The sequence below is a fragment of the Alexandromys fortis genome, unplaced genomic scaffold (assembly GCF_014885135.2).
Source record: "Alexandromys fortis isolate MF-2015 unplaced genomic scaffold, M_Fortis_MF-2015_v1.1 scaffold_9, whole genome shotgun sequence".
In the NCBI taxonomy this organism is placed as follows: domain Eukaryota; kingdom Metazoa; phylum Chordata; class Mammalia; order Rodentia; family Cricetidae; genus Alexandromys; species Alexandromys fortis.
In genome coordinates this window covers 16,117,698-16,142,065 of record NW_026067892.1, presented here as the reverse complement: position 1 = coordinate 16,142,065, position 24,368 = coordinate 16,117,698, and the positions used below count along the sequence as shown (strand labels likewise).

Below are 24,368 nucleotides of genomic sequence, written 5' to 3'. Positions count from 1 at the left end.
TATGTGTATAAATAACATCAGACATCATTGTCTTTTTTGTCCTTCATTTGTGTTTGGTTCTATCCTAGGTTTCTGGGTCATCCAGCCTGTGGGACCTGGCTCTCCTGGCAGTGTTTGTGAGAGGCTTAGTCTGCTGGCATGTTTTTCAGGCTAATCTCGCCATTGGCCACTTCCTCAGCCTCTAGGCTATCCTTACCCCAGCATATCCCATAGGCAGTACAGACTGTAGGTTGAAGGCTTTGTAGCTGGGTTGTTTTCCCACTTCCTTCGCTTGAAATCTTGCTGGTCACAGGAGATGACCAGTTCTGGCTATGTATCCACTATTATTAGGAGTTTTAGCTGGCGTCATACTTATAGCTTTCTGGGAGAGTTCCTTGAACCAGGTTTTTATATGATCCCCAAATACCCGCCCCCCTTTTCCAGCAGCCTCTTTCAGTACTCTCCCTCTCTGTGACCCCGGGGCCTGATTACTCATGTTCCCTTCTGTACCTGCCCATAGTCCACCCAGGAGATCTCTTCTGTTTCCCATTCTCAGGGAGAGGACTTTTTTTTAACCTTACATTATTTTCTTATATATTATGGCTTCGAATTCTGTTTTTATGTGATTGCAAATGTATGTGTGTGTATCTCAGTATGTGTTTCTTCTGCTTTTTCTTTAGCTCTTTTTTGTCTTTGCTGTTTCTTTTGTCCTATTTTTGTTTGTTTCTGTTATTTTCTTCCATTATTTTTAGATCCCTGTTCGTATCCTGTTGAGAAGGGGAGAAAGAAAGATGGATATTTGGGTGGTGTGGATATGGAAAGGATCTGGGGGGTAGGGACAATTTTATTGGTCTGTCTGTATCCTAATAAGAGAAAGAAAGGGTGTAGATTTAGGTGGGTCGGGATGTGAGGAGGACCTGGGAGGAGTTGGAGGAAGGGAACCATAATTAAAATATATTGTATAAAAACCTATTCTCAATAAAAAGAGATGCAAATCAGTAGTTACAATGTAAATTTCATCAGGAATTTTATAACCGTGGAAGAACAGATCCACAGTAATTAAATTTATAATTTAAAATAAAAGGCTAACTTAAGAAGCTCTTTTATAAATCAAGTGGCAATTTAGTTCTACATACAGTGATATCTGTAAGAAGAGTGACATTGTTTCTGGCAAGAGAGGTAAGGTTGAAGTCTCTATATTGTTTAAATTCCTTCTCCGCTGCTATTTATTAAACGGCAAGGAAACTGCCCCCTTTTTGCTCTGCTTCTGCATTTGTTGATTGACACTATAGTGGATCCATGGATTTATACAGGTGTCTATACAACTGCTATATAATGGAAGAGTTATACAGGGAATATACCTACATGATACATAAAACACCATCTATACCAGTACTGCCATTGGTTCTGACCATAAGAGTAAAGAATAAAGAGAAAGTTCTTCAATAAGTAAAATCAAAAGTGTTTTGAAGGAGTGCTGTGTAGAAGAATATGAATGAGTCAGAGAAAAGGAAACCTTCAAACTATTTCTAGAGTTTAGTTTGGATATCTGCCCAATGGCTTTATCTAGATCTGTCTGACATGCTCTGATACGAAACATCATGCTTTTGAAAGAGCAGGTGCGGTGCCTCACTTGGAGGAAGTCCCTAGTGAGTACGCACTTCCTGTAGTGATGAAACAGTTGGGGAATACACCTTCTTCATCAGAGGGAGTCACCTATGTCTCCGAGTTTGATTACTGAGAGTGATAACATGCCAATTATTTAGCCTCCTGCAGGCAGGAAAAAAATATGGGAACTGGCTACCATCTTTCCTCTGCTTCTGTTTTTCTTTTTTCTTCTTTCTCTTCTGCTCTTTGCTCTTTCTTGCTTCCTTTTATAGAACTTCAATTTAGTCTTCATTAATAAATTTGTATACTACGGTTAACTCCCTATTCAAAACACACAAATACCAAACAATACAAAACGAAACACCTTTATGTCAACTCCTTTTACCATCAGTCTAATATCTTTGGGCTGATGATCCTGTTCCACCAAGCTTTGTATGTGTTTATTTCTGTCTTATGGGTGAACAATGTTTCTGCAGAGGAATAAATTTAATTCATTTATCGATTAATATGAATTTTGAGTACAAGTTTCCATGACTTCATCTTGTGCATCTGACTTAGAGATATGTGGACCAAAGTATTTAATAGTGTTAAACAGAATAACCTTCTCAGGTATTTCCCAACCATGTCTCATTTTAGTTACAAAATAGTTATCCTCTATGCACATGAGTTCTGTACCCACCAATTCAGTCACTTCCCATTGAGTTTGTTATAGGTGGACATTTGTTGGTATATGTGTATTGTTCACACACTGTCTTTCTTTCCTGCTATTAAATTTTCTAAGCAATACAATGTTCCAAATATTTATATACTATTTAAACTTTATTAATTTTTTATATGCACTATAGATATATTTAAAGTTTACCAGAAGGATGTGTTTAAGTTATGCACAAATACTTTCCATTTTATTTAAGATGAATTAAGCGATTTTGGATTTTGATATCCATATATGTCCTGGGACCTCTCCTCAGTAGGTAGTGGGAGATGATTGCAGTAGATGAATTCAAATATCCATGAGAGATATTTCTGATCTATCATCTTACAGTTTTGCATTTATCTATTTATGGGCGGTGGGCATGACTCACATGCTACAATATACATGTGGAGGTCAGATGATAAATCACAGGAATTGGATCTCTTCTACCTTGTGAGGTCTAGAAATTGAACTCTGGTCATCAGATTTGGTGGCAAGCATCCTAACTACTGAACCCTCTCACTGGTGGCCATTCATCCTACCTTTTAATTTGTATAATTCAATTTAAAGATTTTCAATATAATTGTATTATTATGGGAATAATGTGTGTTTATTTCAAGACAAATGTAATATATGAAGAAAGTAGAGTCAACTGATTGTATTATATCCATTATCATTTTTATATAATTCCTTTTCAGTATGGTTAAAAATTTCACATTTGATCCAATTTAGCTGAAGTGGTGCATGCAGTTTTAAATCCAAAGGTTTTAACTTTTCAGCACTGAACATTATTCTCCCATATAATTTGAAAACATTTTAAGTATTTTGTTGTGTATTATTTTATTTAGGCATATTGTTTGTGTAATTGAATGTCATACATAATCGGTAGGTACCTAGGGAAGCAGGAAGGGAGTTTCACGTCCCTTAAAACTCTAGGTAAAGGTGATTGTGAGCTACCTGGCATAGGTTCTAAGACCTGAACTTGTCTGAATTCTCTGCAAGAGCAGCAGGCACTCTTAACCTCTGAGCCTTCTCTCCAGCTTCTGAAAATACATTGAAATGGTACAGTGTTACAGTATTTAGACAGAAATTCATATCTCCTCTTTCTACTATTTTGTATTACTTCTGATTTTGATATTTCAAGTATTGTAGCAATAAATTTCTTTGGTCATGAGTTTCTGTTTGCATATCTAAGTTCTTATGAAAAGTTACTAAAAATGGAATTAAAGTGAGGAACAAACTTAAGCCTATAACTTCATGGAGAAGACAGCAGGAGCACTCACCTTTATCCTGAGACATTTGCCATGGTAGAGCAACATATAGAACTATTTTCACAGGAGTTCCTTATAGAAAATTAATCACCAGGGGGAACTGGATTTGAAAAAGAGTTTTGCTATTCCCATAAAACATGTGAGTTTTCTACTTCTTACCTGCATTGAATCTGCAGATATCATCTCAAGTAGAAATAATTTCCTTTTTCTGCCCCAGTAAGAGCATTTAAAGCAGAAAATAATACAGCTTAAGATGCCTTGTTGTGGATTTTGTTTCTTCACACAAATATCACAGGGAAGAGAGAAAAAAAAAACCTCCGCATTTCATAGTATATTCTTGTAGTGGTTGCTATAAATACTCTCATGGTGATGAGATATTTGCATAGTACTATTTCTTCCCATCTACATAATCTGAAGGCTGCTAAACTTGTCATAGATTGAAGGCATCTCTTTATGTATTTCTTCATATCTGTACATTCCTATAGCAAGTACTTGGTCTAATCCCAGACACTACAGCTGAAGAACAAAGAAGTTGTTTCCACAAGAGTTTACGAAGAAGTGTATGAGACTGTACCTAGGCTGGCATAAGAAACGGGGCTGGTGCAAAACTGCTGCCCTATGTGGTAGCCATGCTGTGCGTGTTTCCCACTGGGGTGTACCTCCTCTTTATTTTGCTCTTCCTACTTTGATCTCTGTTATACTTGCAGTGCCCAGATCCACCGTGCAAACAGGACTTGCTGGCTTATCTGGAACAGATTAAATTCTACTCCCACCAGCTGAAAATCTGCAGTCAAGTTAAAGCTGAGATCCAAAACCTGGGGGGCGAGCTCATCATGTCAGCCGTGAGTACTCTGCCTGTCACTTGCACCACTGCACACGGAAGATGCCACCACCATCTCTCAGATGAATTTAGCATAGGACAAGCTTGCTCACACTTAGTATAAATTGCTTGTACTGTAAATGTAGTTACAAGAAAGGAAAGGTTATCATTAGGGACAGAGAGAGGAAACTAATCATTATTGATTATCTGTCTCTGATATAAGTTTTAGCCCAGTCATTGCCATTACAATCACTTTCCAGGTTTCTTTTTAAAATGTTAAAATGTTTTTTTTTTTTTTTACTCCAGAGATTAAAAAATATATAGCTTTTGGATACTATCTGGATAGGAAATTTATGGGCATATAGAACAGTTTTTAGACCTTATAAAGAATACAGAGGGAACTTTAAATTGAGCTCTGGAAGATTTTAAGATAAATGTAAAATTATATATTCTTTCAATTATTTTATTGTTATAAATTTTTATTTTCTACATATTTATTTTTATAACACATAAATTCTGGTTCTGAGGTTAAAAAATTCTCATGTATAATTTTTGATATAGAATATTATAAATATTTTGCATTAGAGGAACTTGAATAAATTTTTCAGTGGCCTTGAGTTTCAAGATGCTTTTAAATTGCCATGGTAGAAATAATGTCTGGTGGTTTTTGCTCATCTTTTAATAACATTGACCATTTCTCTAGAGCAAGTACAGTAATAAAATAATATTTCATGTCTATTTTGGATTCAGTTATAAGTGACTTTGAGAAGGACATGGACCAAGATTATAAATTTAAGTTAAAGTATGATGAACATTTTAGGAAGCCATATTGCTAGAACCCTTTTAAAAACTGTACCAGTTTGCTTCTGCATTAGCAGAATCTCATCCTTCTATATCCCAACATGGACCTTTCTCTTAATGAATTGATGTTCTTGAAGGAAATTAAGTTACATAAAAAGGAAAGGTTATCATCAGGGGCAGAGAGAGGAAGATAGTCATTATTGATTATCTTTCGGTGGCCTGCGTTTTAGCCCAATCATTACAATCACATTCTAGGGGATATTTATTGAATTGCTTTGTTTTCTTTAATATCTGAAGCAATGCAATACAGAAAGGTTAAATAGCTTTTCTGGGGTCATGCAAGTAAATGTCAAAGTTGGGGTTTCCCGTCAGAGACCTCTGTGTTTTCTCTTTTGGTGTTCAGCATTGAATTTATGAAAAAAATTGAGACTTGCAAGGCAAGAGTGAATTATTCAGAAAAAAATGGTAGGATTTCTTTCTTGTTTCTTATGTTTGCAAAGGTCAAGGAAGAAAATAAAGATTTATGTCCTTGATATACAAATTTTAGAAAAGAACATAGATGGAAATCAAGGTTTATAATCTTTCACTTTTCAAAAAATTATATTTTATTAGGACACAAGCAATATAAGCCTTATTAGCATGTCTACATAGAAATATACACATATCCATGGGTATATATATACATATATATATATATTACAGACAGAATTATACAGTAACTAGTAATGATTATTTTTTTTTACTTAGGATGTAATTATATGATTGACCAGCTGTACATTGTAAATATCACAAGTAAGAAATGAATTTATTTCATATATACTACTCAACACTGTAGCTATTCTTCGTTAAACATTAACAGAGCATATATGCTTATTTACAAGGTACATAGACAGGATTTTTGGGGGGAAGGGAGACGAGAGGCAGGGTTTCTCTGTGTAGCTTTGTAGCCTATCCTGGAACTCATTTTGTGTACCAGGCTAGTCTGAAACTCAGAGAGATCCGCCTGCCTCTGCCTCTGAGTGCTGAGATTAAAGGCATGTGCCACCATCGCCCAGCTAACATAGACAAATTTTTATCACAGTATCTTTTATAGTGTGTCGATTATCTTGCATAAGATATTGAAGAACTGTATCATGATGCTGTGTCTAGATACTGGCTGTTGCTCAGCCTGTGACGACAAGGTTTACAGTAGTGCTGCTAGTCTCTTACTGAGCATTGCTATTTCAGGAAAATATCTGAATTCAACATTGAGAGTTTTCTTTCTAGTGACTTTGTCACTTGCCCATTATTTAAATTAAAAACATTGAAAAATTATGGGCCAAATTACAGTAAGTCAATAATCACCTCGGCATGAGCATATCGCATGCGTGGCTTATGCTATCTGAGCTGTATTTCTAAACTATTAAATAGCCAGTCTTCTTTCTGTCCTCACTCAGTATTTCACACAGTCATCATCTTTACAAGGTCCGTAGTCACACACATTTTATTTTCCAAATATATACAAGGGCTTTTGTCTTACAGAAAACAAAGCTCTCAAAAATATTTAAGGCATATCCACAGGTGCAGTCTTGACAGAGTTATTAAAATACAAGATTTCTATTATCATAAATCAGTGCCTCATTTAGCATCATCGGAGAAACCTCCTCATGCAGCCAATGGGAACAAACATAGAGACCTACAGCCAGATATTCTACACAGAGTGAGAGAACTTGGAACACTCAGCCCTAAGTGGGATGTCTTCATCAAATCTCTCCCCTCAGAGCTCAGGAATCCCAAAAGAAGAAGAGAAGAAAGGAGTGTAAGATCCATAGGGGTGGAGGACACCAAAAAAAAAAAAAAAAAAAAAAAAAAAAANAAAAAAAACAGGCTCTCTAAAAAATATTATGGATTTTAGTGTTCTTACAAAAATTTGCAGTGTGTCGATGAATGGGTCTCTGATTCATGTGCCTTCTTTGGGCTCTTTCCTTCTGTTGATTTGTCCTGGCCAATAGTGAGGTGACATATTTGTTCCATTGTATTATATTTTACTTTGTCATGTTAAAAAATAAATAACTGAGAACGTAGGCCCTAAGGTAAAGGTTAACAAACACCTGAACTGTCATTTCTGTCTGCTAGGAGAAGGAAAACCAGTTTTCTCTGATGGGGTAATGCCATGCATTAACAACCGCTGGGCAGCTCTCATGTTTAGGGGTCGCTGACCAGCACATAATGGACCCCACAGCTTTATGCACACTTTTATTTGGTTACAGTCTGGTATTTTGTTTTCTTGTTCTTTGGGGTGGTGTTTTATTTTTTTTTGTTGTTGTTGTTACTTCGTTTTTGTTTGCTTGTTTTGGGGGGTTTGTTGCATTGGTTTTTTTGTTTGTTTGCTTAGAAAAAAGTTAAAGTTAAGTTAGTATGGAGGGTAGAAAATTGGAAGGATTTGGGAAAAGGAAAGAATACAACCAAAATATATTTCAATTTTAAAACTGTTTCAAATAAAACTATGTATTTAAAAAAATGATTGCTAATTGTCCAGCCAAAATGTAATCTTGAGATATATGAATAGGTTTTGCCTTCACCATTGTTCAGTACGGTGATTCAAATTTGTGAATTTTACATATTGATCAGCGAGAACAGGCAGGAGTGATGCAAAACCAAGGACTGGCCATTTACAAGTGGGGCCATCATGTACCCATGTATCACTGTGACTCCAAAGCCACTTGTCATTAGAAAAACAAATCTGCCAGAGGAAAGCGTGTCCCCCTTTACATCTCCTGACATCTGCTTGCAGGTGGATTCTGGAAAGCTTTTAGTACATTTCATTTTTGTGTGCCAAACTCTCCTTGCTTGAGTAGACCAGTGACCCTACATTCTCCTTTTCTTACCTTCCTCCTATCTCCTTGCTTCTTCCTATCTGTCTTTTTTGTTGTCTTTCAATTGAAAGCTAACCAGTCATGGGGTACCTTACAAACTATCAAGCACACTTTTAAAGCACAGAAGTGTATTTTTAACTCTCACACGGGTTTTGTATTTAAGACTAGATCATTTACAAAATCAGGCGTATGTGACAGGACTCTTAGCAAACACGCTTGAGAAAGCAGTAAGTCTGGGTGGCTGTGACTCCGGCATGAATAAGCAGAATATATTCCGTGGGTGCTAAAGGTTAAAGGCAGAGAAGCTGAATAAGTGAAGTGAAATGTTTTGAAATACTTTCTCATAATAGAACATCAAATTAAAATCCATCACCTCTCATTTGTAAGTCTATACGATACACATTTATCCTGAAGTTGCATGTTCTCACTATAGGAGACCAAAGCACAGTTCATTAAAATCAGAAAACCTGCTGAGTGCCTCTCTCTGCCAAGTACACCAACCCACACATCTGGACCACAAGACAGTCACTATGCAGTGTTTCTTTGATGATGCTCATGCCCGTAGAAAAGTAACATGAATAATGTGCCTGCGAGTGTGTGGCGTGCATGTAGAGCAATGCAATAAACAGTGCACTTAGAGTGTGCAGGGGTGTGCATGGTTGAACAGACAAGGGAGTAATTAATTTCTCCAGTATGCAGAGTGGGAAAGTGAAAGGTACACAAGTTGCCTGGTCCAAATTTGGGCACAGACTGATCAGTAGCAAGCATTTTGTTTGTTTGTTTTGCTGGTTTTTTTTTTTTTTTTTTTTTTTTTTTGTAAGAGGACAGAAGAGGTTTCAGACCCATAAGACAAGAACACATAGCAAAGTAGCTAAAGAATGCTTGGTTGGAGGTGGTTTGACTGGACACAGCATTCATTGCTTATACTGTTGGTGCGTATACTGTGGAAGTAAGGGTAAACAGGACTTTAGAGATTATTGGCTTGAAGCTTGAGAGGCACATGAAGACATCTGTGCATTTGGTAGTTAACTGTTAGATGGTACTGATAGGTCAGAAAGCAGGGGACTGGGGAAAGCGACTGCTTGGAAGGGCTTGTTTAATAGAACTTAAAGAGGGAAGCAGTGAGCATGCCTGTAGGCATGAAATCTCAGTAAGCCCCGGAAGTGCAAAGTCATTACCTAATTGTGAGTTAAGGCTGGAACCAATTGTAGGTAAGAATGAGCAAGACTTACTTTAATGTTCTGGGAACTGGAAACTTAGCTAATGATGGCAAAACCCACTAAATACTACACATAGTGGGAAGATCAGGTCTAGAAGAGTAGGTGGATGTGTTCAATGTTATTCACTGAAGCTAGGTGACTATGGGGCATGTGAGGAGAGAAAGGTCTAAGAGAAACTGGAGCTGCAACTGTGGCTTTTAGAGAAGACAAGAAACACCTGAAGCCACTCACTAACTAAACACTAGAGAAGGATTATAAGAAACTTGCTGAACAAGGATTTTCCATAGTTAGTTCCAGGACACTTTAAACAAATTGGGGAATAGTGACTCCCAGAGAGTTTAAGAGTCATCAGGGACTCAGGTATTTTTGCTCCATCAGCTTTGTGTCTCTGACTTCAGTTTCGTTACTCTCTAGACCAAAGAAATGTCTTTAGTCAGGATGAAAAAAAGTTGAAGTGCATGTCTGTGGCTTCCGTTTGCCCTGGACATTGAGAAGCAGAGCTTTCCCAGATGACAAAGAATGATGAAAATCAAGTTCATTTTGTCTGTCTTTGTTGTAGCCTGGATGCACAATCTTTCCTCAGTGTAACCAGCTGTGTTGCCCTGAAGAAATGGTGGGTATTGGCAACTGTTTTAACATATTCTTCTGTGAATACCAGAAACTCAGCAGTACCTGCTCACGTCTTAAACATCTGCTATTAAAGCCAGTTTCCTATAGAAACTTGTGAATTTCTTAAATGAATCACTTTGCAAGAGTTGATGACTATAAATGATGTCCATAATCCATGTTCTCTGAGCCTGAAAGGTATGTGTAAAATTCCTTTTTAGAAAGTACCAGTAATCAAGTTTACATGGAAAAACAAAAAAACCCAAGATAGCCAAAACAATCCTATACAATAAAGGAACTTCTGGAGGCATTACCATCGCTGACATCAAAGTGTATTACAGAGCTACAGTAATTAAAACAGCTTGCTATTGGCATAAAAACAGAGATGTTGACAGATGGAATTGAATTGAAGACCCGGATTTTAATACACAAACTTATGGACATCTGATTTTTGACAAAGAAGTTGAAATTATACAATGGAAGAAAGAAAGCATCTTCAACAAATGGTGCTGGAATAACTGAATGTCAACTTGTAGAAGAATGAAAATAGATGCATATCTATTACCATGCACAAAACTCAAGTCCAAATGGATTAAAGACCTCAATATAAATCTGACCGTGCTGAACTTGATAGAAGAGAATGTGGGAAGTAGTCTGCAATGCATGGGCACAGGAGACCACTTCCTATGTATAACCATAGTAGCACAGACAATAAGAGCAACAATAAATGGGACCTCCTGAAACTGAGAAGCTTCTGTAAAGCAAAGGACACAGTCATTAAGACAAAAAGGCAACCTACTGAATGGGATAAGATCTTCATCAACCCCACATCAGACAAAGGTCTGATCTCTAAAATATATAAAGTACTCAAGAAACTACACATTAAAATTCTAAATAACCCAATTAAAAGTGGGGTATTGAACTGAGCAGAGAATTCTCAACAGAAGAATTTTAAATGGCCAAACGATACATACTTAAGGACATGTTCAACTTCCTTAGCTATCAGGAAAAATCAAATCAAACTTTGAGATGCCATCTTACACCTGTCTGAAAAGCTAAAATCAAAAACACCAATGATATCTTATGCTGAAGAGGATGTGGTATAAGGGAAACATTCATCCATTACTTGTGGGAATGAAAATTTGTGCAACCACTTTGAAAATCAGTGTGGCAGTTACTCAGAAAATTGGGAGTCAACCTATCTCAGGATCCAGCAATACCACTCTTGGGAATATACCCAAGAGATGCCCAATCATTCTACAAAAGCATTTGTTCAACTATGTTCATAGCAGCATTACTTGTAATAGCCAGAACGTGCAAACAACATAGATGCCCCTCAATGGAAGAATGGAAAAAGAAAGTGTGACACATCTACACGTTAGAGTACTACTCGGAGGTAAACAAAGGACAGTGAGCATATAGTTCATGATCCTAGAGAACCCAAAGAAAAACATATGTAGATCCTCCTGGAAATTGGAAGCAGACAAGATCACCAGGCAAAAGTTGGGAGCAAGGGGGTGGGGGGGAGGGGAGAGGGGAGAAGGGGAGGGTTGGGGAGAGCTTGGGAGAGTTGGATGGTTGAGATGGAGGAAGGACGGATATAGGAGCAGGGAAGGAGATATCTTAATTGAGGGAGTCATTTTGGGGTCGGCAAGAGGCTTGGCTCTGGAGGGATTTTCGGGAGTCCACGGGATGACCCCAGCTAGAACCCTGGGCAGTAGAGGAGAGCGTGCCTGAACTGGCCTTGTCCCATAGTCAGACTGATGACTATCTTGAATATCACCATAGAACCTTCGTCCAGCAATGGATGGAGATAGAGACAGAGATCCACATCAAAGCACTAAACTGAGCTCCCAAGGTCCACTTGAAGAGCGGAAGGAGGGGGAATATGAGCAAGGAAGTCAAGACCATGAGCAGTTGGTCCACCCACTGTGACAGTGTGCCTGAGCTAATGGGAGCTAACTAACTCCAGCTGGACTGGAACTGAAGGAGCATGGGATCAAACTGGACCCACTAAATCTGACAGTTGGGGCCTACTGGCAGGCCAATGATAATGGCAGTGGGATTTGTCTCTACTGTATAAACTGGCTTTTTGGGATCATATTCTGTTTGGATGAATATCTTCCTAAGCCTGAATGTAGGGGGTAGGGCCTTGGACTTCCCACAGGGCTGGGTACCTTGCCCTCTCTTAGCACTGAAAGGGGGGGAGGGGAGGGTTGTGGGGAAGCAGGAGGGAAGTGGGAGGAGTGGAGGAAGTGGAAATTTTTATTGGTATTATTTATAAAGTAAAAAATAAATAAATAAATAAATAAATAAAGAAAGAAAGAAAGAAAGAAAGAAGGAAAGAAAGAAAGAAAGTACCTGAGTTCATTTGCCAAGCTGTATCAGACATAAGAGGATGGTGATGGTGTCACGATGACATGAGGACCAGTGCAAGTCAAAAGAAACAATGGGGGGCATGTAATAGAACATCTCATAGGTTGGCAGAGAGGAGAAAAGACTATGGGCACAGCATCCTTGAACAGAGAGAATTATAGATGTGGTGAGAGCCTTTTTATCCCGTGGTACTTACATAGGTTTAAACAGCATTATCTGAGGAATTCTCAGGTAAAGAATAAGAAACCTGTGGAAATGAATGAACCAATGAAAAAATTGACACAGTAACAGAAAGAAATAACATTTTAAGTGAGCAAGATGAATGATATTAGGAGAAGTGTTGGAGATTAAGGTTGGAAAACAAGTCCTTCTTAACTAGGACTAAGGTGAAATAAGATATAATCACACATAAAGATCGATGAGTAGAGAGTTGAAGAAGTTCTTGCTCTGGATCTCATCTTTTGATAAAATCAGAGGCATCCTCTGTTAGCACTGAAGTTCAAGCACTCTGTCCAAACATCAGTGTAGCAATAAAAATCAGATGCACACATCTTCAATCACTCTCACACATTGCTTAGAAGAGAAAGTAGCCCAGAGTAGTCACGAGTATTTGAGACAGAGGACAGAGAATCTGTCTGCACACTATACATCTAGCTCCAAGCTCCACGACATTACCTGATGGTGGACTCTGCCCCAGCCTGTTCATCCTCCATTTCCAAGACTGTCAAGTCACGATGACTTCCAAGTGCTTTCTCTCAAATAACAAGGGAGTCCTCTAAAGTTTCAGTGGAAAGAAGCAGCAGGGTGCAAAGTGCCTGGTAGCTAAACAGGACCTTCTGGTTCAGTCTCCACAGGCACTCTGACTTATGAGTGGCTTAAATAAAGAAATATATAGAGTGTTACTCCCACAGGGTTATCCTGTACTTAGGTTACCAAAGTCAAACCCAAAACCACTCTGTCAATTGTTCCTGTAGTCTCTGGAGCACAGTGGCTAACTGCTATACTTCATGAAAGGAAGAGTGCCACAAACAAACAAACATTGTTATAATCTAATGTGTGTGTATGTAAATTCAGTAGGAAAAAATCAATTAATAAATAGCTTTAAACTCTTAAAATTATACTTTTTGCAGGTGCCACGTTTTTAGGTCACCACATTTTTATACTACTTAAAATTGATTAGTTATGTAATTTCTATGTTTTGTGGATTCCCCTTAGTGTGTTTAGTTGTACTCTCTTATTCTGAGACTGGTGTGCCAAGAGCCATGCTTTTAAATATTGGACAAAAATATAAAACTAATCCATTGGGAGAGAGATGATCAGCAAGATTTGAAAATTTTCTAAGCAACTGCAACTAAGCTCAAGCTTCCATCAGGGAGCAATATATATCAATTATGGAATGATAGGGGTCAGCAGTAATATAACTGTTGACCAAAGGAGCCACCGGGGCCTGCAGAACTGAGGCAATCAAGTACATACAAATAACTTAGTAGGCTAATGTGTTTGCCATGTTGTGGCCTTAGGGACTTAGCTAATGAGCTTTCTGGATATAGTGCATCCATTTGTCTAGGCGTGAAAAAAATGAGTAAAAAACAAAGGGAAAGGTTTTGAAAATTAGCAGAAATGTTTATCAGGAAAAAGGCAGGGTGTCAAACTATAAAATGGAAGGAGAACTAAAGGAAATGAGAACAAGGAGATGGACAAGAAGAAAGGAAAGTGGATGAGAAAGAAGGAAGAGAGAGGGGGAAATAATGTGTAGAAAATTTAGCTCTAGAAAGTGGTTTTCACTTGTTGGTCAGTTGATTTGCAAAATCGTGTTAACCAGGAATCAAAGCACTGATACCCTAGTAATTACAAGGACGGTTTTTTTTTTTTTAAACGTGTATGGGGCATGATTTTGTTTCTGTATTGTTGTCCAATAAATCATATTAAATAATTATCTTGATCTGTAGCCAAACAGTCATAATCATGCATGAGCCTGGTCTGGGGAGGGCTTATTTTGCTGTGCATCCAGTGGCTGTCATTTTTGGAACTACTGTATTATGTTATGTACAACATAATATTTTATTTTGTACCTATCTCAACTTGACAAACACGGAAATAGGTGGGGTGTTTTAATAACTTGTTCCGGGTCACAGGATAGGTCTCAGCAGTTTCAGGACCAGAATCTTGAGTATTATTTTTTATACTTCAGAGCTATTGAAAATATTCCTCTCTAATTTCCCAGTGAGTTTTGTGGCCAAGTGACCAGAAAAGATATCAGAACACTCGGCTACACAGTGCATGCCTTTGCCAAGGGCAAAGTTTAGTAGAAAATTGGGGGAAGCACTGACTAAACATGATATTAATGACAGGAAAGATTTACTGGATTGGTATTTGCCAGACTAACTGAATCAAATTATGCAGTCAATAGAATGAAATTCAACCCAAAAGACTAGGCCAGGATATAATCCAGACAATAGTGACAGCTTCTAGATTCATCCACATATTCGTCATGGTTTCTTCTTCCTGCATTTCTGGTATTGTTCCTGATGTCCTTCTCAGCTTGTTTAAAACACTCTTTTCAACAAAAATTACTACATGGCATTAGGCCATAAAGGGCAGGAATATTTTGCTTCAATTGTTTTAAGAGAGCACATCTGTGATGCTGCTTTATCTTCACCAGCAAGAATAATATGTGAGGCTTTAGGCACTTTCCTTGTTGATGCTCCGTTGTGACATTAGGGCTAGTTTGATTTGGCTTTACTGAGATGGTTATTGTTTCTCTTAGGAAGACTAGTGTTCTGTCTTTTTGAAATTAAGATATTTTTGGTCACAGGGAGAGGCAAGATCAGATATATGGGTGAGATACGAAATTAATGCCTAGAAAGAAGGATGAAATAGAGAAGTGTGAACTTGGTGTGAAGAATTTGCTGCTTATAATGATGGTCAGATTGCTATTTGTCTTACATGAATCAAAACACAGATGCTGAATTATTTTATTCTGTTAATATTTATAATAGAATATTTGACTGTAAAATTGTTCTTGAGGTGGAATTGGCTTGTTACCAACCCACAGTAGGTAAGAGAAGAAATTAATTATGTCTCTTCTATGCTAAACAACCTGAACCTTGGAACTTCAATGTGCCGGCAGAAGAAAAGTCCATGAGGTAAGCAAGATGTATTTGACAACTGTAGGAAGGAGCCAGTTCCCCATTAGGCAAAATACACATGAAAGTGAGATCAACCCTCCATGCAGACACTTGGATGCCTATGAGTTTAGTTGGGAATCGGGTATAAAAGCATAAATTGAAAGGGGGAGAAAAGAAAAGCAGCCAGGAGCTAAGGATTGTAGAAGAGCAGAGTGTTGATTTCAGCATTCATTACAATCCAGATAAAAGCAGCAGAGAAAGCAGTGTGAGCAGAGACACAGGGTGGTGAGGATTACATTCCAAGTTGTCAATTCATTTCTGACCTCAGGCTGTGCTCCTGCTTGGAGATGTGTAATAGACAGTCATGCTACACCAGGGATAAATGCTCCCTCCCTCTTTCCCCTTTCCTCCCTCTCTTGCCCCCTTCCTGCTCCCTCCCCCCCTTCTCCCTTGCTTCCTCTCTTTGTTTCCTAGCAATACCAATACAATCTCATTCTTTCTTCATGGTTTACTATATTTTAATTTTATTTAATAGTGTGGAATGCATGGCAAGTGTGAGCTGGGTGTTGGGAAGAAAGGCAGAGAGTGAGAGAGAGGTGTTGATTTGTTCCTGGAAAAGAAAGGACAACCTTGACTAGTCTTCCCTCCTTTTACCTTTAAGTGGTTTCCATGGATTTGGATTCAGGTCATGAGGCTTTTACAGTGTCTTAGACACTGAGCCATCTTCCTGATTTTTTTCTTCATGATTTAAAGTCTAGATGTTTTTTATAGCAAATTAATGACTCTTATAAAGTCTTATATCAAACATTGGCTTCTTGTGCTTTCACGCATTTCCAAATTGCTCCCCTTTGGGACTATTTGCTTATGATTGTTGGGCTGTCCTATACATCGTAAACTGTTTAAGCACACCCCTCAACACTTCACTCAGTGAAATGATGGTGCATTTATTCAGCTGACTTTCCTTCACCTCCCAGCTGCTGAGTATTGGATGACTTCATCTCATCTTATACTCCTCACTCTGGAAGGTCCTCTTAGTAGTTCTGCACATCCACCCCTATATGACCTGCCTATGGAGCTAGCTCAAGACTGACACAGATACAAGGCATTAGACAACCCAATTCAATGCATTGCTGTGTTGTTCTACAACCCCTGGGAGATTCAGCAAATGCTCACCCCTGGCTCAGATGAATTCAAAAGATAATTGTAACATTGCTGTATATTTTATCATCACTCCTTCTAATGGAGAGGAGGTGGCAGGAGAGCGTGTTCAACTTGGTGACTGCGCTTCACTTATTGTCACGTTCATATATATGCCTTTATCTTCTTAACTGCGCTACAAGGAAACCCATGACACTTCGCTGACAAGCAAACAAAGACTAATAAATGAATATAAGTTGCCTAGCATCACACAGTTAGTCGATGACAGGAAGCAACTGTGAACTGAGGCTCCAGGTGCAGCCCTCTGTGTCAGTCCACACCGGCACATATTTATTCTAATTTTCTTTTTCATGACACAGGAAACTAGCTTCCCATTCTCTAAGAGTTCAGTGAGGAAAAGAGACAGGCAGAAAAATTGCAATTTCTACAAATTTCACTACAAATATAGTTTCCATTCATAAGAGTCTGAGAACTGGAAATAAAAGAAACAAAACCATATGTAAAATTAGAAATAAAAATAATAATGGGTCATGGCAGACTTTGAACCAGTGTAGACTTTTAGGATATGCTTGTACTAGATAAATATATTAAGATTACAAATTAATAAGCAATTCTAGTAAATATTCACCACTACTGATAGTATAAATGGTTATTAAGAGAGATGAGATTTAATCAGGCTTTTAATTTGAAGATAATGTTTGCCTTAGTTAAATTGCTATTAGTGTATTAATAGGATACATGAAGAACAATGTCATCTTCCAGTTGATAAGAGACAGAAGTATCCAAAATGAACATTTCTTACACTTAACTTCACTGAAGCCTGAAGTTTTTAAGAAGTCTAAATTGAGTAAAGGTGTCTCAGCAAGGGCTTGAGATAAAAGTGACTCAGAAGTGCTCCTATCTGATGATGCAGCCATGACAACAATAACCCTGACAACCTGGAGCAAGTACATCCTGTTGTCCCTTTGTGATAGTAGATTGTAGGAGGGCGCATACAGTCAAGCTGTGGATCACAAGACACTTGTGGCTGAATTGTCTGATAATGTTCATGATTCTCAGAACAATACAACAGAAGATTTCTTTGAATTTTTATTCTGTGCGCAGACATTTGCCTACTTGTATGTCTATACATCACATGTGTGCCTAGTATAGGTAGATGCCTCAAAAGGATGTTGGATCCCCTAGAACTGTAGTTACACACAATTGTGCACCTGTGTGTGGGTGCTGGAGATCAAACTTAAACACTCTGGAAGAGCACTCAGACAATGCTCTGAATTACTGAGTCATATCTCCAGCCTAGCATAGTCTTTGCACCATTCAAAGCTTAGGGAAGCATTGCACAACCCAACCTGCACGCATTTGCAGGTGTGAATGTGTGTTCATGGAATGTTCCTTAAAACCAAATTTGTTTCCCCATGGCAGCTTTAGGGGCCCCATTTGGATTTACTCAAGTTTTTTTTTTTTCTGGTCATTTTTGAGATTTTAATATAATGACATCATTTCTAACCTACCTTTCCTCCCTCTAAACCCTCTCATATACACATCCTTGTTCTTTGTCAAATTCATGGCCGATTTTTCTTTCATTTGTTGCTGCTACGCATATATGTGTTTTATGTACGTCTAAACACAGCCTGCTCCACTTGTATAATGTCTCTTGTTTGTATGTTTTTAGAGCTAATCATTTGGTTTGGGGTAAACAATCTATGTGCTCTTCCCTGGGTAGAACTAATTCTCCCCTTTCAGCTTTCTTACTGGACTATTGTTCCTTTTGTAGAGTTGGGACCTTGTAGACCTTCTCCAATTCACATCAACATGTCCTTTGTTATCTTCATTTAGTTCATGTTTACTCATCAAGAAACTCCTCTATGCAGTATAGAGAGACAATTACAGAAAACAACTAAACTAAATGAAGAGTTGCAGAGTCAAGTTTAAACGGATATACATATATCATACAATTTCTGCACTAAGGCTCAGGGATCATTGCAGAAGAGGGGACAGAAAAATTGTAAGACCCAGGAAGTTTGCTGTGAGATTTTGTCTCCTAGGAATGTCAGAAGCAATACCCATAAACACTCACGTGCTTGTACTTTTAAGAGCCTGTAGAGGTCAGGTCTACTCCTCCCCCCCCCACAAAAATAACAAAAATGAATTATTTTTAGGTTACAGGTCTGTATCACAGATCATTAGGAATAATACCCATAATCATAAAAAATGCTTAGTCTTTGTTCAATCAAAAGCATTGTCTTAGGCAATGAAAAGGACATTTCTTCCCAGAAAAGGACATTTGAGTCATTTCCGCTCATAGCCAATCACTAAAATAAAATTAAAACCAATGCACCATGCTTAAAGGTACCATTGGTTATTTTTAATTATGGCAGATCATATCTTTCACCATCTTGAAAAGGATGTTTTTTGGAACGTTGATGATGTTTTCATGACTTCCTTGTCTCTCACACACGTGTTCAGACATGGGTGTGTGTATCCCTGATTATCCCTTTTCCTCTTTTTATGTCTTTCTTCTCTTTGGTGTTTTGATGACTTCCTGGAGTTTATGAAACATCTTCTTCTTAATACCATTTAAATTAATTAGATCTCTCATTCAAGCTCCCAATGAGTCAATATTTAGTATGTTGTCTGACTCTCAGGGATGACTTGAAACATTCTATGTTTTAGCTCTACAGAGAAAGATGCATGGACTTAGGCGTGGCATGTCTTCGTCTGCACTCTCCATCATCCGTCTAGGGGATGCTGCAGTATGTTCCTGCAGTTTCCTTCCCTCTTAATTGTGCTGCTCCACGGTTGGTACAGCAATTCATTTTCCTGGAAGATAACTCATGCTGGAGGCAAAGGAAGAGTACTCCTTGGCGTCATCTCACTAATTGTGTAGAGCTGTTTTTTCTAAGGTAGCATTTTTTAAATGGCCCCATTATGCATCTGGTGCTCCACCTGGGAGCAGGAGGCAGGCCCGGGATAAGGCATGAATGACATAATTTTTCCTAATGGCACTAAGTGCCTCAAAACATGCTGCAAAGAAAGGGGAAGGTGACAAATGGAGCCAGGGACAGCCCCGGGTGGCATCTTTTTGGAAGGGTCAGTGAAATACTAGCACTACTTGAGCAATGTCAGGAAGGGTGATCTGAATGGGGGAAAGATCACCTGCAAATTTATGCAGGAGGTTGTGAGCCTGTGCCCTTGCCGCCCTTCAGACATTGCATAATGCCCCAGGAAAATGCACTGGGTCTAACAATAATTTTAAAGGACACTTACGTATATGGCATTGATGTATGTGTGCATATCTACAAATACATATATAAACTAGTCTCATACATGTTTAATAACTTGTGCATGCTCTCAGTGCTCTAACAAGATGAAGCTACGGAGCATAGTCTATTGGTACGGATTCTGGGGCTCTCTCATATACTTTAAAAGAGGTTCCTGCCCCGCAGAGGAGTATAATCATACCATCCAGGGCCCCCATATGTTTTCTGTCCTTGGATCCATGGTCCATGAAGAACTGGTAAACGACTGTGTTCCTTCTATGCTGTTTTTCACCTTGGTAAATGTCATTTAAGGATTTTTATTTGACCTATGCCATTTCAGAAATTGGCAATATTTGTCATCAGTGAAACTTATCAGCAGTATTTGAGGGCATATACAGAGTCAGGCCTTGTATTTTTGTGTAAACATATTGTCTATGAATATGCATTAAAATAATATAAACCTTAGTAGTAGCAACTAGAAAGACAAAAGCAACTCTATAGGACTGGTCACATGGCAGAAAACTATTTCAATTTCTTTCTTTGTATTACTGTTATTTTATACTTTTAAGCTATTTTTAAGGCTTATTTTTTCCCACAGTGTTTAAAGTCAAAGCCCAAAGCTGAAGTTAAATAACTTATCCCTGAGGTGACCTAATGAATACATGGTTGAAGCAAGATTAACACCTGGGCTTTCTGACCACAGAACTGATGTTCCCAAGCAACATGTTTATGGCCTCACAAGTTTGATCTAGTTTAACTCAGAAAAAAAAAATGCCTGCATATGTGTCCTTTTTCTGTTTAGTTTTTAGGCCCCACCAGAGTCTAGTCTCCCTCTTCTCTCTTTAAGTTTAGAGTTGGGGGCTAAGAGGAAAGGGACGAGGTGACAACATCTGTGAGCTTCTCCATATTCCCACTCTCCTGTCAGCTGATGCCCTTGCTATTGTCCCCAGCTCCGTCACATCTCCAGCTGACCTTCCAAGCACCATAGAGCCTATCCTGCTGCAGGCCTTGATTCTACTTATTGCCGGGATAAATTGACTTTAATGAGAAAGGGGAGTGTGGAGTTTTTCTCTGAAGTCTAAAACAGAATTTGATACCCTAAAGATTCATCTTGGTTAGGAGAGATCATTCGGTGGTTTAATTTGTGTACTGCTTTTACAGAGGGCACAGGGTCAGTGATCTGTCACTCACAATTACCTGTCACTGTGGCTTCATGGAATCCAATGCTCTCTCACCTCTGTGGGCAGCTGCACTCACACATGTACACCCACACAAGACACATGCATATACATAATTTTAAAATTAAAACTTGATGAAAAATGCTCATCTACGTCGTCTATACACACACTTTCTATAACATCTCCCAGACAAACTAAATGAAGCAGGTGCTGAAGAGGGATTTACAAGTGAGCATTCACTGCTAAAAATGGAATATGAGGTATAGAAAGAAAAACAAAAGGAAGGGCCGTGTTTATCAAAATGCCGCTTATACCCTTTTCCTGCCTACCCATTGCTTTAACTGTAAATACTTTTTTCTAACAGCCCATGACTGGTTGATTCAGGTTCCAACAGGATGGTTGCTACCTGTTATGCCCAAGTACAGTCATATTAAGGAACAAAGAATAGAGTCGATCTGTGTGTACACACACATGTATGTATGTGCCTACCTGTGCATATGTGTGTTGCTGTGTGCACATAATTGTGTATGTCTCTCTGTGAATATATGTACATAAGTGTGTGTATGCCTATATGTGTGTGTGTACAGATGTGTGTCTGTATATGCGTATGTGCATGTGAGTATATGTGTGTCACAAGACCTCAACTGTCCCTGCACAGATGTCTGTATCTTGCTTGCCTTTTTAATGTGAATCTTTTGTTGTTTCTATTGATAATAGCTTTTTTCCCCCCTCACATAATATATACTGATTATGGTTTCCTCTCCCTCCTCACCTCCCGTTTCCTCTCCACCTCCATCTGGATCCGAAGACTTTATGTTTCTCATTAGAAATCAAGCAGGCTTCTAAGGAAATAAAATGTAATATTATAATACACAATAATGAGGTAAAACAAAAACTAACACATTGGAATTGGACCAAACAAAAAACCGAAAGAGAAGGGCCCAAAAGAAGGCACAAGAACCAGATACCCATTCATCAGACAATCAAGAGTACTATAAAAAAAACACTATAATTTATATAAACAAAACCTGATCCAGAGCTGTGCAAGTCCTCTATAAACTGCCGGAGTCTCTGTGAGTTCATAGTGCATTGATTCTGTTGATTTAGAGGCCTTGTTCTCCTGGTGTCTTCCATCCCCTCTGACTTGTACACTCTTTCTGCCTTCTCTTCTACGGGGCTCCATGACCCCTGAGGGGAGGGATTTGATGGAGACATTCCATGTCTGGCTGAGTGTTCCTAGGTCTCCCGCTGGCTGCAATAATGTCTGACTGTGGTGGGTCTCTGTATTTGTTGCCAACTGCTGCAGGAGGGGCTTCTCTCATGATGCCTGAGCAAGGCATTGATCTATGAGTATTGCGGAATGCCACTAAGAGTCCTTTCATTGCTAACACTTTAAAAGAATAATAGTATGGTTTTACCCTATGCCATTTAGCTATCTAGTCTCAGGCTCCTAGCCACTCAAACAATGTCAGATATGGGTTCCATCTCAAAGACCAGACCTTACGTCAAATCAGATATGGGAGAGTTATTCCCACAGGCTTTGTGCCACCCTTGTACTAGACTACCTTGTAGGTAGGATAGCACTGTAGATCAATGGGTTTGTGTCTGGGTTGGCGTTTACATTTCTCCTGTGGTAGAATGCCGGGTATATTCCTGCACCAAAGACACTATAACTTGGAGGTGACGGGCCTGGGTAGGCACTAGCTTAACTTCTCCATGTTCAGTGAATTGTGTAAGTGTTGTCTTCAGTAATAGGGTCTTCTGTCAGTTTGTGGAGAGTTATAGTCTTGACAATGGAATGAGTTGTTTGGGGGAATCCCATGGGAGCCCTTTAGCCAAGAACTCAATTAGACATTACCTAATCACAGTACTTGAAGCTTCATTTGATGACAAAAGATATCCAGATGGATATGTCTCCCCCCGCATTATTTGGTGATTTCAGTTATATTGCCTGCATACACACACACACACACACACACACACACACACACAACCTTCTGTTGTGTTAGATTTCTATACTACCCCTCAAATAGATGTAAATTTTAGATGTTTGTCCCCATATATTCTCCTTCATCTCTGTGAAAATTGAGCCCCCTTTTCCAGTCACTCCTATCCATCCAATACTATTCTATTTCTTTTTCTTAGGGAGATCCATCTGTTCCCTCTAGTTCTTTACTCTATACATTAGCTCTGATTGTAGCTTGGCTATCCTTTTCTTAATAGCTAATATCCACATATAAATGAATGTATGCCATATTTGTCTTTCTGGGTCTGGATTATCTCATGCAAGATGTTTTTTTAAATTTCATTCTTTTACCTGCAAATTTAATGGTTTCATTTCCTTTAATGGTTGAGTAATATCCCATTGTATTATGGTAGCACATTTCTTTATCCATTCATTTGTTGAGGTACATGTATCGAGGTTGCTTCTAATTTCTGTCTGTTATGAATAGAGCAGCAGTGAACATGGTTGAGCAAGTGTCTCTGTGGTAGGATAAAGTGTCCTTCGGTTATATGCCCAAGAATATTATAGCTGTATCTTGAGGGAGATGGATCCCATCGATCTGAGGAACCACCACACTGATTTCCATATGGCTGTACAAGTTTGCATTCCTACCATCAATGAATGATTGTTCCCTAAACAAATTTGGGAGATTTTTACTGACTACTTCAATTTTACTGATGGCTATAGGTCTATTTAAAGTGTTTAATATAATCTTAATTTAACTTTGGTGAGTGGAATGTATTGAGAAAATTGTGAGAACATTATCCATCTCTTTTAGATTTTCCAATTTGGTAGGGTATGAGTGTTTAAAGTATGTCCTTAGGATTCTCTGGCTTTCCTCAGTGTCTGTTGCTACGCTCCTCTTTTCAGTTCTAATTTTGATTTCTGAATTTTCTCTCTGCCTTTAATCTTATTTTATTTGCTCAAAGAACCAACACTTTGTTTTATTGATTCTTTGTATTATTTTTCTATTTTATTGATTTCAGCCCTGAGTTCAATTATTTCTTGTCAGCTATTCCTTTTTCATACAATTTCTTTTTTTGTAATATAATTTTTTTATTGGAAAAAAATTTCCGCCTCCTCCCCGCCTCCCATTTCCCTCCCCATCTCCCTTTTCCCTCCCCCTCCTCACACTCTTCTCCCCCTCCCCCCACTCTTCCCCCCCTCCCCCCACTCTTCTCCCCCTCCCTTTACAGTCTGAATTGCTGTCAGGGTTCCCTGCCCTGTGGAAAGTCCAAAGTCCTCCCCCCTCCATCCTGGTCTAGGAAGGTGAACATCCAAACTGGCTAGGCTCCCACAAAGCCAGAACATGAAGTAGGATCAAAACCCAGTGCCATTGTCCTTGGCTTCTCAGCAGCCCTCATTGTCCGCCATATTCAGAGAGTCCGGTTTTATCCCATGCTTTTTCAGTC

General features: G+C 38.6%; 1 protein-coding gene across 1 annotated transcript in view; it reads left to right on the top strand.

The window, feature by feature from the left end:
• The window catches only part of Ctnna3 (catenin alpha 3), a 1,282,010-nt gene that overhangs the window by 1,231,705 nt on the left and 25,937 nt on the right, over window positions 1-24,368 (top strand). Inside the window, exon 17 of the mRNA XM_050141069.1 lies at window positions 4,257-4,391. Coding sequence (XP_049997026.1) covers window positions 4,257-4,391 — 135 coding nt within the window. The remainder of the gene's footprint in view (window positions 1-4,256; window positions 4,392-24,368) is intronic.